Source organism: Colossoma macropomum, unplaced genomic scaffold (assembly GCF_904425465.1).
Source record: "Colossoma macropomum unplaced genomic scaffold, Colossoma_macropomum, whole genome shotgun sequence".
Lineage (NCBI taxonomy): Eukaryota > Metazoa > Chordata > Actinopteri > Characiformes > Serrasalmidae > Colossoma > Colossoma macropomum.
In genome coordinates, this window is record NW_023494806.1 from 19948725 (window position 1) to 19967777 (window position 19053).

General features: G+C 35.5%; 1 protein-coding gene across 1 annotated transcript in view; it reads right to left on the reverse strand.

The window, feature by feature from the left end:
* LOC118827041 (E3 ubiquitin-protein ligase rnf213-alpha-like) overlaps nt 1–19053 on the reverse strand; it is an 80592-nt gene that overhangs the window by 54354 nt on the left and 7185 nt on the right. The window contains exons 12-21 of the mRNA XM_036598254.1: nt 18585–18627; nt 14229–14256; nt 11439–11555; nt 10239–10420; nt 7742–7980; nt 6672–6886; nt 6356–6520; nt 4596–4779; nt 4003–4061; nt 3727–3901 (exon numbers count right to left, since the gene is read on the reverse strand). Coding sequence (XP_036454147.1) covers nt 3727–3901; nt 4003–4061; nt 4596–4779; nt 6356–6520; nt 6672–6886; nt 7742–7980; nt 10239–10420; nt 11439–11555; nt 14229–14256; nt 18585–18627 — 1407 coding nt within the window. The remainder of the gene's footprint in view (nt 1–3726; nt 3902–4002; nt 4062–4595; nt 4780–6355; nt 6521–6671; nt 6887–7741; nt 7981–10238; nt 10421–11438; nt 11556–14228; nt 14257–18584; nt 18628–19053) is intronic.

Genomic DNA, 19053 nt, shown 5'->3' on the forward strand with positions numbered 1-19053 from the left:
AGTAAAAAGTAAAAACAATAGCTAAGACATAGCTAAACATACCAAAAGTCATATTAAAAATTCAGTAAAATCAAATAAAGCAGTTGCAGGCTGTGCGGAGGTGGTTAGAGACTAAAAGTTTAAAATGTTCATGTGACACCAGAAAGCAAAGTTTTAGAGTTTCCTGTAATGAATTCCAGCTCGCTGGTGCACTGTAGCTAAAAGCAGATTTTCCCAGCTCTGTGAAAGCTCTCAGCACCTGAAGGGTGGACCAATCACTGAAAGAGTCTGATAAACCGCATTATTTACACTGAGCATTTGTGATGTACGATGGCATATGGCCAGTTAACGCTTTATAGATAAAAAGAAGCCAATGTGTCTATACAGAGTCTAGAGATTTCAAAGTAGTTACAGGTGCATATCTGTATAACACGTCACCATAATCCAGAATAGGTAATAATGTTGCTTGAATGATCTTTTTCCTTGTGTGCTTTGGGAAACATTCTTTGTTACGGTACAGGGAACCAAGTTTTTGTCTCAGTTTACAGGTAAGTTTGTTAACATGTTGTTTAAAAGTGCATTTGTTATCTAGCCATATGCCAAGGTATTTGTACTCATTGACTCTTTCAATGTCAGATCCCTTCGGGGTTGCGATTTTAAAAGTACTAAAATCAATGTTAGAGGCTCTGGAAAACAGCATGAATTCAGTTTTCTCAGTGTTTAAAACTAGTTTATGGTTGTAGAAAGCCAATTGTAGGACATTAAAAGAATGCTGTAGTTTATCTACTGCAGTATCGATATAGTCAGTCGAACAGTACAAGATAGTGTCATCAGCATGTAAGTGTACTTTGCAGTCAACAATTGAGGTGGCTATGTCATTTATATAAATATTAAATAATACTAGTCCGAGGGTCGAACCTTGAGGGACCCCCTTTGTTACTGGAAGTAGCTCTGATCTATTCTGTCCTAGGGCCACACGTTGCTGTCTATTGGAGAGATAGTTTCTAATCCAGTTAGTAGCCCTGAGATCAAAACCAATGTTTTGTAGACTTTTAAGAGGAGGGAATGATCAACTGTATCAAAGGCTTTAGAGAGGTCAATGAAAATGGCTGCAATGTTTCTTTTTATCAATGGCACTGAAAAGATCATTTAAGATGAAAGTAGCTGCAGAGATTGTGCTGTGCTTTTCTCTAAAACCAGATTGGTACTTTGATAAAATGAATTTCGATGCAGAAATGCCTTGAGTTGATCATTTTATCAGTTTCTAAGATCTTGGCTAAGCATGACAGTTTTGTGATGGTCTACAGTTATTAAGATCAGTGGCATCACCTCCTTTGTGAAGTGGAGTTATATGTGCTGTTTTCTAGATACTGGGAATTCTGCTTGATAAAATAGATAGATTAAAAAATATATGTAATATGTTCTAAAATAACCAAGCCTTAGAAAAAAGGGGTCCGGGCTGTCCTCTCCTGTACTTTTTTTAGTACTGATGGTGTTAAGTGCTTTGGCCACTAAGTGAGGAGATAAAGGGTGAATTGTAAAGAGACCATGTCTTACAGCGGGGGGTGTATCTATTTCATTGAGAGGTGCTTCCATGTTAATATTATCGAATAAATGTCCAGCGGCTGCAAAGTGAGTATTAAATGCTTGGCAAATCTCTCTCTCATCAGTAAACTATTGATCGTTAATTACAATATGATTTGGAATGGGCACTGATTTGTTATTGAGCAAATTAACTGTCTTCCAGAATTTAGAGGAATTGTAGTTGAGTTTGTAAATATCTGGAGGTAGAATTCTGCTTTAGCTTTTCTGATCTAAGAAGTACATTTATTCCTCAGCTGCCTGAAGGTAAGCCAATGGTCTCTGTCACCATTTCTTCTAGCTAGGGCCCATGCTTTATTTCTTGCATTGAGCAAGGAAGATATTTCTGAATTGAACCAGGGGTTTGATCTAACTCTGATTCTCATGTTTTTACCATTTTTAAACCCTGTATCTAAACTGTTGGTCATAAAGGTTTATATATGTCCAATGCTTGTTAACAGTCCAGACCCTCCCCTATGTGGGATTTCTTAGATCTTCCCTCTAGGTTATCAGGTATTACTCCCAGTATTGCCACACTAGGATCTTGTGGAATATTCTGCTGAAATACTTCCTTAAGAGCATCAAATACTTCTTTCCAGAATATCTGCAACTTAGGGCACAGCCGAAATATGTGAGTATGGTTTCAAATTTGTGCTCCACAATTTCTCCAACATGAACTGTTATGTGTTAGACCATCTTCGACACTATTTCTGTCGGAAATATCTGGTGATGACTTTCCATTTGAATTCTCTCCAGATGTTTGAATTTGTCACTAGACTTGCTTCAGTGCATATTTCGTTCCAAGTACTCTGTGTTATATCCACATTTAGTTCTGATTCTCATCTCTGCTTCATATTTAAGGAATCATTTAGGTTCATAGACAAGAATGTTTCATACAGTTTACAAATTATTCTTCCCCCTCCATTCTTTGTTTGTAATTCCATTAAATAATTTTCTATATGTATAGGTAAGTTTTTCCTGTTCTTTGTACTTCCTGTTGTTTGTACTTTTGCAAATTGCAAATATCCAATGTCTGTTCTGGGGAAAGCAAATTCATTTTCCAGCTGTTCAAATGTCTTAAGGGTTACCCTTGTCTAATATCTGATACAGTTTGGTTAAACCATATTCTGACCATTTTTTAAACCCTGTACCTAAACTGTTGGGTCATAAAGGTTTATATATGTCCAATGCTTGTTAACAGTGAGATTGTCTTGGGCTGGCTGAATACTGATTGTATGTTTTTCCATATCTTAAGGTTGGCTGTAGTCCATTGCCCCAATTCTTTTATAGGGGCATCCAAAAATGGTAAGACATGAAGTGGCTCTGGACACAAGCTTTTTTCAATATTACGCCAGCGTGTATATATATTATTCTGGATCCATGTTAACAAGGGCTTCATCTGTGCAGCCCAGAAATTATATGTTAAGTTTAAGTTAGGCAGTTAAAGCCCTCTGTCTGATTTGGATAGCTGCAATGTTTTGGAGGTTTTGTTTGCCATATGAACTGAGAAATCAATTTAGCCAAATTATTAAAAGTAGACTTTGGAACTTCAATGGGTAACATCTAAAATAAATAAAGCAACCTGGGCAAAATATTCATACGTCTACTTTCAGTATGACATAGCAGAGATAGAGGGAGTGTGGACCATCAGTCTAAATCTTTACTAATACACCAAATTATTTTCTTATAATTAGCATCATACAGGTTTTGTACAGATTTAGGGATGTGTATACCAAGATATTTAATACCACCTTTTGGCCATTTGAATCCACTCTGAAGTTTTATATTTTGTGGTATGTTGCCATTAATATCCATAGCTTCTGTTTTTGCCACATTAATTTTATATCTTGAGTCGTATCCATACTGAGAAATAAGTTTCTTTAGGTGTGGTAACATTGTTATTGGTTCTGTTAAGTACAGTAGTACATCATCTGCATAAATGGATAATTTATGTTCTTCTTTATTTATTTTGATTCCTTTTATATTATTATTATTTCTCATGGGCTGCTAGTGGTTCAATACTAATTGCAAACAAAAAGAGCAAAAACATTTCTGCAAAGTGTTGTATTATTGTGACGCTAAAATAACTTGAAAGAACACAACATGTGACTTTGTGATTTAAGTCTCAATTCTCAAATGTGTAACTGTTATTATTTCTGTTATTACCTTGTCATCTGAGACACAGTCCAGACAGCCACTGAGTGAATTCAACAGTTGTAGCGATGAGTAAGCATTTTCCCGATGCTTTGTCCAGTCATTTACTTTTGTAGAATGTTCCAAAATTTTTATCATCAGCACTGCACAGGAGTGTATCTCCTTTTTCACAGTTCCTGAAGCTGAGCTTTAAAACATTCAGAGCATTGTCAAACAGGATATTTAAATTAGCAACACTAGGCTAAATATAAAATGTAATGCCTTTGTGAAAATGTTCAATAAGATTACCTCATGTGAAACCACTGCTTGATTTCAACAGCTACCCCTGAGATAGCATTTTGCAGTTTCTGCAAAATGTAATACAAAATCAATAGCTTCTCTATTAACAGTAAAGCAATTTTCAGGAGTCTAGTACTGTACATTAGTTTATCGTTTATCTTGAAAGAGAGACAGATGCAAGATTACATTTTGATGAAGGACTCTGAATCATGAACATTTACTGGGGGATACTAATATTTAACATGCATGCATTGCCTTTCCTGAATTTTGTAGTTGGATGCTATGTTTCCTTGAAATGCATTAATGTATAATTAAATATGCAATGGCTTAATGTTCAAAATATCATATAAAGTCTAACAACATTCTTAAGATGATCATTCTGTACACTGTCATGAAGTGTTGACAAAGAAAATCAGTCATCATGCTTAAATCCAATCATGAGGTGAATCTGAATTGGAATCTCACAATTAAAAAAGAACACTTAATTACAATGAAACAAACATTATCATACAGCCCCTTTTACCCTCCACTCACACCCATCTCATCCACCCACTCAACCACTGTACTTTATATATACTGTATATTTGCACTGCCATACTTACATGAAATGGGCACTGTTGCTGCCATTGGGATAGCTGAGTTAGAAACTGGTGTGGAGTGATGCTCAGATTAGATAAGAGTCTAATGTCACCATGTTTTACAGAAAACATGTCCAAAACACTGGAGGCAAATGCCTTGTTTTTCTTTATCTCCTCAGAATGTGTCCTGACCATCTCAGCAAAGTCGCTATATAAAAAAAAGACATTAGTAACTGATTATAATGTAACGTACAACAACCATTAAGATTTTAGCAAACTTTTTCACATATCAGAAAAAAATGTTTAATCGTTTGTTGTAAAGACCATTAAAGCTAAATGTTTTGCCAATTTTTGCCCAGGAGTGCAGAATCTCACTGGAATATTCCATGCTTGGTTTAGGTTGTGCTAGGTTGTGGATGAAGACGACAAGAGGCAAACAGCACCAGGAGTCCAGAGGAAAAAAATGTTCATTTCAAACTCACAAAGAAATTTGAGCCTTTTCGTTTGGGCTCACTGATCTCTATTTGAAATAGGGCAGAGAGAGTGACTATAACTTATTCCTTTATGCATAGATCTACAAATGTAAATGCTGCATTTGTCTCAGCCACATAGTCAATGGCACCGCCATCTTGGAAAGGCCAATACCACAGTGAATTTCTATTAATAACAGATTTGTTGACAGTTTAATAATAATGTTTAGGAACACGTCATTTTTAAAATCTAAATCATAAACAAATTCATCAAATAAAATCATTATTTTTTTAAAACTGAATGTTATTTGCAACGTATTTAATCTACTGTATTCCCTTTACTGAAAAGGGTTCCCATCATTGTCTGTAAGCATCAGATAAATACATCGATTTTATTTTTCTTCGTTTGGATACTTCTTATGGCTTTTAATGGTGATACAGTCCCATTTAAGTTAATAATTAGCAACATGCAGCAATGATGATAACAAAACAATTAGCAAGTTACACTTGATTAAATTAAACTTGTCATACACTTAATACATATGTATTTGTTTACAAGCACATCTTGACTGCTCCAACATGGAGAACTCACTTAAGTGCCACTGTGGCTGAGAGCCAGCCAATGGTGGATCATTCTCAGCACTGCAGTAAGACGGACATGGTGGTGGTGTGTTAGTGTGTGTTGTGCTGGTACGAGTGGATCAGACACAGCAGTGCTGCTGGAGTTTTTAAACACCTTAGTGTCACTGCTGGACTGAGAATGGTCCACCAACCAATATCCAGCCAACAGCGTCCTGTGAGCAGCGTCCTGTGACCAGCGTCCTGTGACCACTGATGAAGGACAAGGTGGACCAACAACACAGGTGTGTCTAATAGAGTGGACAGTGAGTGTTTAAAAGCTCCAGCAGCATTGCTGTGTCTGATCCACTTGTACCAGCACAACATATACTAACACACCACCACCACGTCAGTGTTACTGCAGTGCTGAGAATGATCCACTACCCAAATAGTACCTGCTCTGTGGGGGTCTTGACCACTGAAGAACAAGGTAACAAAGTATGCAGAGATGCAGATGGACTACAGTCTGTAACTGTAGAACTACAAAGTGAAACTATAGTGGAGCTGATAGCATGGACAATGAGCGTAGAAACAAAGAGGTGGTTTTAATGAAGTGGCTGGTCCATGTTTATCTACGATTTTATGCACTGCTCAGTGCACAACATATGTTGTGCTGAAACAAAAGTATGCAGATAATTACATACTTGCAACCAGTTTATGATTTTGGGTAAAAAAGGAAAAATAGACATAAGCTACCTTTGTGCCTTTGCCCATGGTATATTTTCAGTGCTAAAACTCAGTCGTTTATCATGTTCTCTTGGAGACACAGCATAAAACAATGCCATTGTCCAAATGGCTCCTTTTGCTGACTGGACTCCACAGGCCCAGCGGAAGATATATGCTACAGAGCTGGAAACTGTACTGGAGGAGAAAAATCAAGTAAGACTTGAAACTGATTTTCATTATAAAAAAGGAATTAATCAGTAGTACTACACATTAACATAAAACTATAAACAGTATTTTTTTCAAGCATGGCAACACCAATCATTAAAAAAATGAAAACATTACTTACCTTCTCACTGTGTCATCTAAACTCATGAGTGTACCTCGCAGTTCACCATTTCGTTTGACAATTTCAGATAGTTTTTCAACCGATAATTTTTCAAGCGTGATGGGAAGACGGTCTGCAAAAACTGCAGCTGCAAGAACAATCTGTACGGGTACATTAACTTTCAGACTCTCGACTGCTTCCTTAAATGCACTGTTCAGTTCCATTTTGATTGATTCCTGAAAAAAAAACCCACAAAACCAATACTGCATAATGACATTATAGTATCATGAATAGAGTAGGACATGGCTACAGCGGTAATAAATACCATGTACACCACTGAGACTACTGAGTTTTGTTAAGATTCAGATGAAATTAAAAGGGTTGTACTAACATTTGTACTTCATTTCATGACATCATGACATGCAGTACCATATGTTCAAACAGTATGGCCCCTGAAATGCTACTGCATTGCTGTTGTTATTATTATTCAAAGTTATTATTAAAATTATAGGCTTAAATGAAAAATATCATTATGACAATGCAGTTTTTTGCAATTTTAAACAGTTTGCTGAAGTGCAAGTTTAATGTACTATAAACTGACTCAAGATAGAAACCCTAACTCTGAAATCTTATACACAATTTTATTTATTTTAATTAAGTGTTTACATCTTATATTAACCACGTATGTTAAGTAACTGACATAGAAACTGATCATTAACCTTGATTGAGTTGGTCAGGATTACCAACAAAAGTTAAAATAAAACCTACAACCAAAATGGGAGAGTGCTGTAGAAGTAATGGTTGTGAACTCATCAAGTAGAAAGGACAGCTTGGCTAAAATTTTCCTTTTATAGATTTGTGCTAGACAGGTGACAAGTAACTGAGCAGTTAGGACTCAGCTTAGATGAGCTGCACAATGACTGCATCGATGGAAGTTAAAAAAGATGGGATCACGTGGAGTTAAATTTGTACCCTTACCTTACAGTAGCTGTAACTGGTTATGCAATTGCAATTACGAGAAAGATAGTATAATCACGTTCGCTTATAACACTTATACTTGATAGATATGAACTTAAATCAGTAGTACTTACCAAGGACTGTGTTAGCCTTAAAGTAATGTCAAGGTGCACCACTCGTAGTTGTATACAATCGATGAAAAAAGTAATTGTTTTTTGCATTTCACTTAAATCCTTGTTGGTGCAGTCTATTAGGTGAATTAAAGTTATCTGAATGAATTTTCTGCGGATTTTGTCAATCTCTGTGGATTTCCATGTTGCCCACCAGCTCAATATTGAAAATGGCAGGCATACGTCATCAAATTGATGAAAGACTGTAAATAAGGGCAAGAAAAACATATTTTGAATTTACATTTTGCTCGCAATTAAAAAAAACAAACAAACAAATGTATTTGTTTCATGCAACATTTCTTCCATGACTTCCAGCAGTTTAACCACAATTAGAGGAAGTAAATTAACTGGTATTATAGTTTCATCAGCAACTAAACAATTACTCTGCACTGAAATACGTTCTGAGTATGGTAATATGTGTGCAGCCTGTAACAGTTTCACAGGCTCTAAAAGCAGAAACAGAACCAATTTACTGAGCCCTCTACCTATGATTTTCTCTTTTAGAACTACCTTTTAAACCTATCCACTACCCCTCTACATTCATACTCCCACTGTCATTGTTTCTTCATCCTTTTCATTCCTTATTTCTCTTTTACTTCCATCACTTGTGATTTACAACACCTCTCACTCCCACACTACATAGGTTTTATATCTCTTCTCTTTTTTTAGTCCATTCTTCCACACTCCTTTATTGTTTTTGGCTGTAGCAAATCATCTTTTGGCATTAAAATGCGACTGTCGCAATTTACTAAATAGGCACAATAGTTCTTTAAAACTCATAAGATGAGAGGGATGGAACTTTTCTTGTGCTTTTGCCTCATTGCATATGCATTTATAAGAGTTTCCTTTTCTAAGCACAAAATGCTGGGAGGAGACATATTTATTTGTTTTCTATGGAAAAAATGCCACATTATTCTTAGTCTGATGAGGGATATAAAACAACGAAAACCAAATTATTGTAGTGGAACAATGTTTTAAACTGCTATTTAATGCTTCATATTTCACATTAATCAAAGTGTCTTGAGAGCACCATTTTGCCTAAATAATCATTTTTTTCCAAATTATTTTTGAAAGCATGTATTGAAACTCTTTTGGCTGTGCAGTCCATGCATTACTAAAACTTATTGTTACTTTGTATGGTTTGTGGCTTCTGTGTGCACTATTGTTCGCATCAAGGTGAAATCAAGAACCAAACCTGTTCTTCTAACCAGCTATTCAACTACTTTTTTGAAAACAAGAAATTCTTTTTAGTTTTTACTGTGTTCATGTTTATTTATATTAATTCTAATGATATATTTTGTTTTGGCAGACAAAACACACCCACTGCTATGATGAATGTTTTTTAACAATTTGCTTAGGTGCCTTTTGCACAGTACTGTATAAAGACCACAGTTGGTAACCTTTTTTTTAGTTTATCCACCAATCTTTTCTTAGGTTGTGTTTGTTTTCTTCTCAGTCATTTCACAAACTGCTCATCTTTTAGCAGCTAAGACCCTAAAGAGAATTTCTTAACTGGCTGAAACACGCTCTCTCTTGATTTGTGTGTAGTAACGCGTCCACAATTCAAATTGGTTTGCAGGTGACATCAATTAAATAGCAGATCACAGGATCCCAAACTAGAGCCAACTGTGCGTGCTAGAAGAAAATAAAAAAATTACAAATTATGAGGTAGTATAAAACTATAGCAACATAAAAATAAATAAAATTAGATAACATAGATTGTAATAGTGAAGCTCCAGTTTTCCATAAAACCTCTGGTACAGTGGAAGCAACAGTTGTATCCTGTGTAAAACTAGGGCTTTTATTTTGTATTTTTCATTTTATCTTTTTCTTTCTTCCTCTTTCTTTAATTCATAATTTAATATGTCCATTCGTGGCATCCTGCTGGTGTGGATTTAATCAATGCAAAAGGAATTATTTTGACTATACTTAGCATTATTTTTGTACATTTTATTAATACCAGCAAAATCATTTCAAGTTTATATTAAAAGTATATTAATCTACCATAATCTACCATATTTGCCATTTAGCAATAGATGTGTTGCAAATGGACAAAAACACAAATATTTGTCACATGTAAGTAAAAAATTGGGGTTAGCCTACTCTTCTCCGCAGTGTGCAGATGATTACAATGTTGTGTAATTTTGTATCTCCAAAAAATGTTTGTAACACTACAGATGTGTATTTAATCACTGTAACTTGTCTAGTTTTATCTGTGACTTGCTTCAAGTGCTTGTTGAGTGAGAAAACTCAAAGACAGTTGTTCCTTGATACCTGCCATTGTCAGTCCACACAAGCACAAGGTAACCAACTAATTTGAAGGCTCATTAACATAGTATTTTTGCCAGAGTGGAAGCGTCAGAATGCTACTGTCAAGACTTTTGTCTTCTATTTATTCGGATAACCAACTCTTTTCCTCTGTTCTAGAAAAATGCCCCATAAAAAAAAACAAGACACTCACCTTTGTCTGACTCTGAGGTTTTCCTGTGCAGTCTTCTGTAATTGTAAGTGGTCCTTCCTACTGTAAGGGTTTCAAAGTAGTCTTTGTCATTGATTGTAAGACAATATGTGTAGGAGAGACCATCAGCAACTGCTCTACTCATTCTGAGCTCAAGTGTAAATATCAAGTCCTCTCCATCAGACCTAAAAAATTACAACAGAACATTGTTTACAAAAACTATACAGATCTACAAGAAATTTCAATTACCTTATTGAATAATGCTTATTGATTAATATGACTAATTTATAGAAATAATCATGATTCATGTAATATATAAAGTAAGGAGGGACTAATGACATTTGAGCAAGGTTCTCATTTTGTTCTTTAACTTTCCGTTTTTTAAAAACTGTGTCAAACGTAACAGATTTTAAACTTTTGTGTACCTTTCTGTACCAATTAACAATTGCAGCCAACTTTGAAGAAATGCATATAACATGTTCAATACTGTACATTTTAAGAGAGAGTCAGTGATCTAACATGAACAGTAAGAGAGAGAGAGATCTGGAGCTGAGGACCCAGTACAGTAGAGCTGAAAGTGCTTGTGAAGTTAGTCTTTGTTATTTGTGATGTCTCTTATATGACCACCCACCTCAAATAGTTTTTAGAGAAAAATATATTCAAGATATATTCAAGAGTTTAGTATTGATATCCAAACAGTGACAGCAAACTCAGAGATGTTTGTCATTAGACAACCCTAAATATTTAAATTTGTGAGCATTTTTGCACCCGTTCTTCTCAGATTCATAACTTAGGAACTATATACCATTCATAACTCACCATATTTTATTCTGTTTACAGCAGTTTATTCTTTTATGCTAAGTTTAAGCAATTGAGAACTCACAATATTTTACATATTTGACAACTGACAGCCACACCAATCAGTATAACAGAATATGTTTATTTCTTGACCATAAAAAGTTATATTTCCAATATTATTTATTGGAATTTTTAGCTCCTTAACTCAGTGCTGGTGACAAATCTTTCATATTGGTTGGGCCTTAATCTTAACATTTATCAGTCTTATTTCTTTTTCCAAGTCATTTGTTCTGTCCCGCAAACATTCGGCTTTTGTTGCTTTACCTGCACTCAATCATACACTTAGTTTTGAGTTTTGCTTGTACTGGATGCAGGAACACTAAAACAGCACAGATGTGGACTTACCTTACAGGCTGCATTGAAAATTTTTTTCCATTGCTTTCAATGAAGTGCAACTTGTTGTTCTCCACAAGGAATTCCTTCCGTAGGACAGCACAAAATTTCACACAAATGTTTTTATCCCTAGATACAGTTCCACAGCAAAAGAGAAAGGATACGTTAACAACTGCATATAGTCATTGCAGTTAAAAGTACAGTCTGAAAGTCTGAATTTGTAAGGATTATATTGTAAACAACACAATTTTCCTTTTTAAATTGTTTTAAACCAAATTTCAGTGTTAGTTATTGCCAGTTCCTCCCTGCTAAATACCTATCACCTATTGCATGTTAGTCACCAGCCAGGGAGTTTTATGCTCCCTTTGCAATACATGTTGGCCACAGGATGGTGTAGAGACTACTGATTGTATTTGTGAGGAACTATTCCTAACCCTAAACTACTGGTTGCTACTAACCCTAACCTGCAGGCTGGAGCCCTCAGTCTTTTTGTGACACTTCTGTCCAGTAACCTATTTTCACATATTTTCATTAGCCTGGACTACTGTTATAAAATATTCTGAAGATCTATGGACAGCATATGAGGGCTGACCCAGGACATGGACTCCAAAAAAGAGACCTTGACAGAAAAAATTACAATTATATGACTTGCTGTGCACTTCAGAATCAGAATGCATTTTCCTTCCTTAACGTAATACACTTCCAAGTGAAACACTCGAGGTGGAAATAAATTTCGGCAGCACATGATTTTATTCCTCAGGATTTGGTTGGATCGTTAAAAGTAGGCATTCCAGAACAAACACGTAGTCAGACTTCCACGTCAAGATAAATAAATCCATGTACTAGTGTAATCATCATCTACCCCACATTACAGCATCGCAGCCTCAAAGCGCAGCAATGCACTTTAAAAAAACAGCGCAAACATTGCCAGATATTTGAACGCTCTCACTTGTACTAATATGAACGTGTATTGGCAAAAAAAACGAGCTGAAATAACTCGTAAGTCATTATATGCAACTGGTCAAAAAACTGAAAGACAGAGACCAAAGTGACAAGAAGAAAGGAGGTTGTTGGCAGACATACATGTCTGTGCAGCCAGGAGCAGATGTTATGACATGTGTTCTCTCTCTGTGAATAGTCAAGATGGTGGGAAGGGGAGGGAAAACATGCTAAGATATTACTGGTTAGCAATAATTTTCCCACATGCTATAACTCACTGACACAACCAAACATTAATCAGCGTTCAGAGGTGGGAATAAATTACTACACCTCGCTTAAAGATTACAGAGAAACAAGAATTGTGTCTTTTGAATAATATGATGCAATGAATTGTGCTTAGTGTGACCATGGACATGAACTAACAAGCTAAAAAGGTCGGTTTTGATTTCAGGTTGAGTTTAGATCATGGACAGTATGTTTTCTGACATTTAAATAATCCAACTTGACGGTCATTAATACAGATGGAATCTATCTGTGACTCTCGATACTATGGCCTGTCAGCTTCATCATCTATTAATGACCTAACCAAAACACATCAGGCAAAACTCTCTGGCCCCTCAGTCAGCCCTACAGACAAGAGCTTTAAAGCAAAGTGTACTTTATAATCAGGGTTGGGATAGATACTGAGAAATTTGTAGTTTTTCCACTTTAGCTAAGTCAGGGTTCGACAACACGTGGCTCTTTTACTGCCGCGTTACGGCTCCACAGCAGAACTAGATTTTTAGGTATAATAACGTAATCAGCTCTGCTGATCGTTCTAACACAGTTTAACAATAAATGGTCTTAAACGCTGGAGTTAACGTAGAACTGCTAACAGAGCCGTAACTAGGATCAGAATTTTTGTGAGGTCTGTTTTGCAGAAATGTTACTTACATCTGATTGTGATTAAAATAACTACCAAATATGAGCATTACAGCAACAATGAGTTTCTCCTTTTATTTTTTTATTCAATCACTGCTCCTTTTTTACCCATCTATAACTGTTATGCACCTTTTTCTTTCATTTGTTCCTTCTTCATCCCTTCGTTCTTCCATAAACTGCTATTAATGTTCCATAAACTTATTTGACTTCAATTGCCCTGTTTAAGTTTAATTAATCATTTAACTATTTATTTATGTGCTTATTTTCAGCTAAAAAAACAAACCTACATTAAATCAGGTGATAGTTTCAAATTGATTTTGTTTCATTTACCTCTCTCTCTATCTTTGCTTGTCTCTTTTGCATCTCTGTACTCACTGATTATTGTAAAAGCACACATTAAACAGATGTTATAAGAGGGCTGTCTGTACTAAAGCCCAGCTAGAGAGAGAGGCAGCTGCTCATTTAGCTAATGAGACAAAATACAGTCTAATGTACCTGCTGATCTCTTAATGTTTGTTACACGATACTATACCTTCAATATGCTGGTTAATAGTGAACTTTCTCATGTTCCTTATAGTATGTTATGAGTAGGTAACACAATATAACTTAATTTAATCTCTAATATACCCTACTATGGTCTGTAGCCTGAACTGAGAGCTTGGCAGATTTTGATTGGCCATAATTCAGTGACAGCGCTCACAGTGAACTAATCAGATTTATAAATAAATTCATACATACATAAATAATAATTGAAAATAATGACATTCTGTTCATGATGCTTCATTAAGTTAAAATATATTTTTTCATTCTTGGCGCATATAATAGCGTAAATAGACATAAATTCCTTTCACAGCAGTCTCCTTGCAAAACTATAATGTATTTCAGCTGAACTAAACTGAAGCATACAGAACTTAGAACAAATAAATATTTAAAAAATATTACCTGGTATCATTTTGTAGACCGCCTTTTTCTAAAACAAAGAAAGAAAGAAGAAGAAAAAAAAACATTTTACTCTTTCTCATACACACACACACACACACATCTATCTATATATTTGTATACACACACATACACACACAGTAGCAAGAAAAAATGTGAACGCTTTGGAATTTCTGCATTAATTGGCCACAAAATGTGATCTGTTCTTCATCTAACTCACAAGTATAGACAAACAAAATGGCCCTTATTCATTTAAGTTGCGTGAAAAGAATGCAGATTTGGCCATTTCTAACGACGTATGAAATGCTCTGCAGCTGATTAATGAAAGAGTGCACTGCTCCCCCTACTGACCAAACTTTATAGTGCTAAAATTACCTTTTAATATCAATTATGTTATTTATCTTTTGTTTCTTGGTTATCTGTATCCAATGATTTCCAATGATTTGTTTATTATACATTCATATCTATTGATTTTACCGTGATTAGCTGTACTGCTTAAGGTTTGATCATTTTAGAATCACATGTGGACTTAAACTATATTTAGCTACAGGGTTCTTATTTACTTGTTTGAGCATTCTGCATTATGCCATTGAAATTACTTTGGCTAGATGCCCAATTTGGGTAAAGCAGACACTACTATATTATCTCTATTTATAGACAGTTTGATTAACTGTAGACTGATGAACACAAACTCTTTGAGATTAGTCTGTAACCCTTTCCAGCTTTATGTGATTTAACAATTACTGATCATAGGTCTTCTATGATCTCCTTTTTGCAAGGCTTAGTTCACATCAGCAGATGCTTTTTGTGAATAGCAAACTCAAAACATTTGAATGGTTTTTATAAGCCAAATAAAACCTCCGATCTCATTTCCTTGATTGAAATTTAGGTTTGTTAACTCCTGACTCCAATTAGCTTTTGTTGAAGTGATTAGCCAAGGGCAGAGGTCTTTAATTAAAGTTCAATAAAGTCCAGTCAAAGAAAATTTCCTCAAGCAAAGGTCCAGAACATCATAATGTCTGACTTGCATTATGATTCAGTGCCATATACTGTAAACTGAAGTAGTAGTTATCGACATCTTATACAGTCAACAACTGAAGGTCAAATCAAATAAAGTACAATTCAGTAATATTTCTACAATATTTATTGTCAGTTTTCTCTTTTTAGAGCATGACATATAAAACATGTCTGGCTCACTTTCATCTCAGACTGCTGTTTCTCGCCTCGTCCCTCCCCTGTGTGTGCACCATTCACTCGAGTCTCAGTGCTCATCGTAATGCACAGATCTGATTGGCTGAGTAGCGTCACGTGATTTTTACAACGCATGCGATTGGTCTGTGAGTCTCCCGGGCTGCTAAAGCGGTACCGAAAATGTTAGAAAAGTTACGCTGCTTAAAATAGGACCAACCCGGTCGAAATTAAATAATTCTCCTTAGTTTATCGGCAGGGATGGGGGAGTAGCTAAGTAGCGTGCTACTTTTTGTAGTTAGGTAGTTGAAGCTAATAGCTGTAGCCACTACAGTTTTATGAAATACAGCTAATAGCTGTAGCGCCTACAAATTTTTGCGTAGCTATAGCAATCATTTTCACTACAATTTTGCCGCAGGATTCAGGCAATCCACGCAAAATGTGAACGATAGAACGCGGCTGTTAACTGGGCTGGTGGCGACTGTGCAATAATGACTGAGCCGCGGACAGTTCGAGCAAACGGGCTAGCGCTGATTACCCCTTACTATAGTAAGCTTAGGTCAAGGGTCACAACCGAAATGTTAAGAAGAGCCATTTTGTCCTTTCAACAAAATGAAACCACCATGGGAGCCACAACACTTTATATCCGTTTGACCATCTTGGCTGTAGGTATGTCTCAGTATGTGTTGATGTGCTAGTTCAGGTTAAAAATATAACAAATCACAAATGCAGACTTACTTTGCTCTGCTTTAAGCTTTAGCTCAGCTGTAGCTGCTTTTCTCGCATCTCAGGAAACTTCGAGTTTCTTGTAAAATGTCTCTCAATGCTCGTCTTTTTCAAGGCTGAAGTCGCTTCTCATTCTCCAGCTTCTTGTTCAAATTGTCCCGTTCCACCTTAAATGGTGCCTGCAGCGCCAGACTGTACTGCTGCGCCATTTAAGGTGGAACGGGACAATTCAAACGAGAAGCTGGAGAATGAGAAGCGACTTCAGCTTCAAGAGTTTTGCAGATTAAACGTATGGATAAACCAGCGCTTATAAATGCAAATAAGTCCATCCTTCTCCAAATTATCTATGTTCATCTTAAATCTCTCTCTTTGCCATTTCGTTATCTGCATTGCTGTGTGTCCAGCAGTCTGCGCGTCAGTCTTCAGCGTCAAAGGTGGGTGAATTAGCAGTTCTACATTAACTCCAGCGTTTAAGACCATTTACTGTGAAAACTGTGGTAGAACTGTGTGTTATAACAATTTTACAGTAAAGGAGGATTATTATATTTTACCTAAAAATCTAGTTCTGCTGTGGAGCAGCTCTGCAGCAGTGGAGAGATTATTCAGGCCTGATTGTATATATTTTTTTTTTTGTATATTTACAGCTTTTCGGTTGTATGTTTCTTTCTGCTACATGATTAAATGCAGTGTCTTGTTCACACTGTCAGTGGGGCTTGTTTGGTGTGTCAGGTGGAGATTCACAAACATTCTGACAATCGCGCTTTGAACGTAGCTAAAAAGCAGTGCACTACTTTTCAAAAAGTAGCTAAAAAGTAGCAACTACTTTTTCTGGAAAAGTAGCTAAATTGTAGCTGCTACACATTTTGGGAAAATAGCTACAAAGTAGCTAGCTACTAATTTTTCAGTAGCTATCCCAACCCTGTTTATCGGTTATAGGTCCAGGTCTGCATAGGACAGCGTCTGGGACCGGACTCGGACCACAGTCTGCCTGTTAGTGACTTCTGGCCTAGAGGTAAACATGCTTTTTTGAACCTACACTGTGAATGTTTGAATGATACATTCAATAAAAGCAATACATTATTTTGGTGTCATTAGCTTAAACAGATTATGTTTGATCTTTATTGTAACCGAGACAAAGACCAGAACATATTTTAAGATGACTTTCTATGTAAATGCTGATAATTTCAAAGGGTTCACATACCTTTCTTGTCACTATATATGCAACAAACATGCATTTTAACTTCAACAATCTACTGGATAGCTCACATTTATGAATCTTAGCTACAGCGGTTCCCTATAAAGAAGTTAGGAGGAAATGTGGCCATATGAAAGCCTTCTGTAATTCTGTATAGGTACACCTGGATAATACTGTTTTTTGGTGGCCTGTGAACTTTTATTTATCCCTGATTGAAGAGCCACTTCTGACAATTACAATAAAATAACTGAAATATCAAAATTAAATGTTAATGTTAATTTTTTTACAACTGCTAACAAGCATTCAACAAGTAGAGAACAAGTTTGCTTTTTCAAAACTCTTCACGCAAAACTCTGGACCAAATCAAGAACAGTTTTTCACCTTGTTTGAATACAAAACGCATTCAGTCAACACAATTTCCCAAATTCTTGATTCTCTTCTCACCAAGTCTCAAACTTTAACAAGAGTGTGTGTTCCTGTAGCTTACATTACAAATGCTTATCTACACTGTTACAAAACTGTTATGCTCCAAAACATGAAAATAAACAGCATTACAGTTTACTAAATCACAAATATTATGTCAAACAACAAATAAATCAAAATTTAATGTTATAGAGACAAACTGCTAACTGAACGCATTTTAAAAGGCCGATCACAGCCGATACCCATCTGAGCTGAAGTCCTACTCAGGTGTTAACCATCTATAAAAAGGGGTCACTTCTGCGGTTATTTCATTCACAAAGTATGGTCCATTATGAGCCGAGCACATAATAAGCAAGTGCTTATTTGTACATATAAGCAAGAGAGGACATTAGGTGCAATGCTAATGAGATCATGTGGTCAACTAATGCAGATCAGATAGTTACAATTACTGTATATGTGCCTTATTTTTTACCTGTGTTAGATAATGTGAAGTACAGGATTTTCCAGTTTAAATTACATCATTTTTTCCTATACCATAATAATATATTACTGTTTACACAGTTTTTCTGACACAGGTTTTTAAAAATCTTTTGTTAGTTAAACTCAAAAAACTAACCAGTTTTATTCAATTATATACCTTCAGTGAAATAATGCAAAACAATTATTTAGTTTAGATGGACAAAATCTACATTTTACATCCAAAAACCTCAAAAATACTTAAAATAAACTTCTGCTGTATTTGACTTTTTACAGTGTTGTTTACCTGATCAGTTAAAGAATAATAACTAATTACAATACAAAACTACTGAGCAAATTAAAAAAAATACCTTTTATCACAATGTCGTGGTCATTTAGGTCTTCAGAAACATCCTACAATTAAAAAAAAAAAAACAATTTAAAAGAAATGAATCTGGTCAGTGTACGAGGACAGGCTGTATGATGAGGGTTACTGTAAGACATTTTGACTTCCAGTTTGAAGAAGTGGTTATTAGTTTATAGTACAGAGTTCACAGATATCTCAGAGGTTTTCATGAAGCTAAAAGGCTATTTAGAGTGTGAGAAATAAATAATTATTCATTATGAATTTTTGTATGAAAATGTGTATGAAACTTGCAATAATTTTGTTCTGTGAAAACAAGAAAGAAAAAGAAAACTTGTCATGTATGTCTTAGGTCAGTATATTTCATCATGTTAAGACTCTACTTACTCGGCAAACCCAGTGCAATCAAGTTTTTAAACCCAGTCACACATCTTCATGGATTGACATGTTTAAAAGGTGAATAGATTCAAGTACAG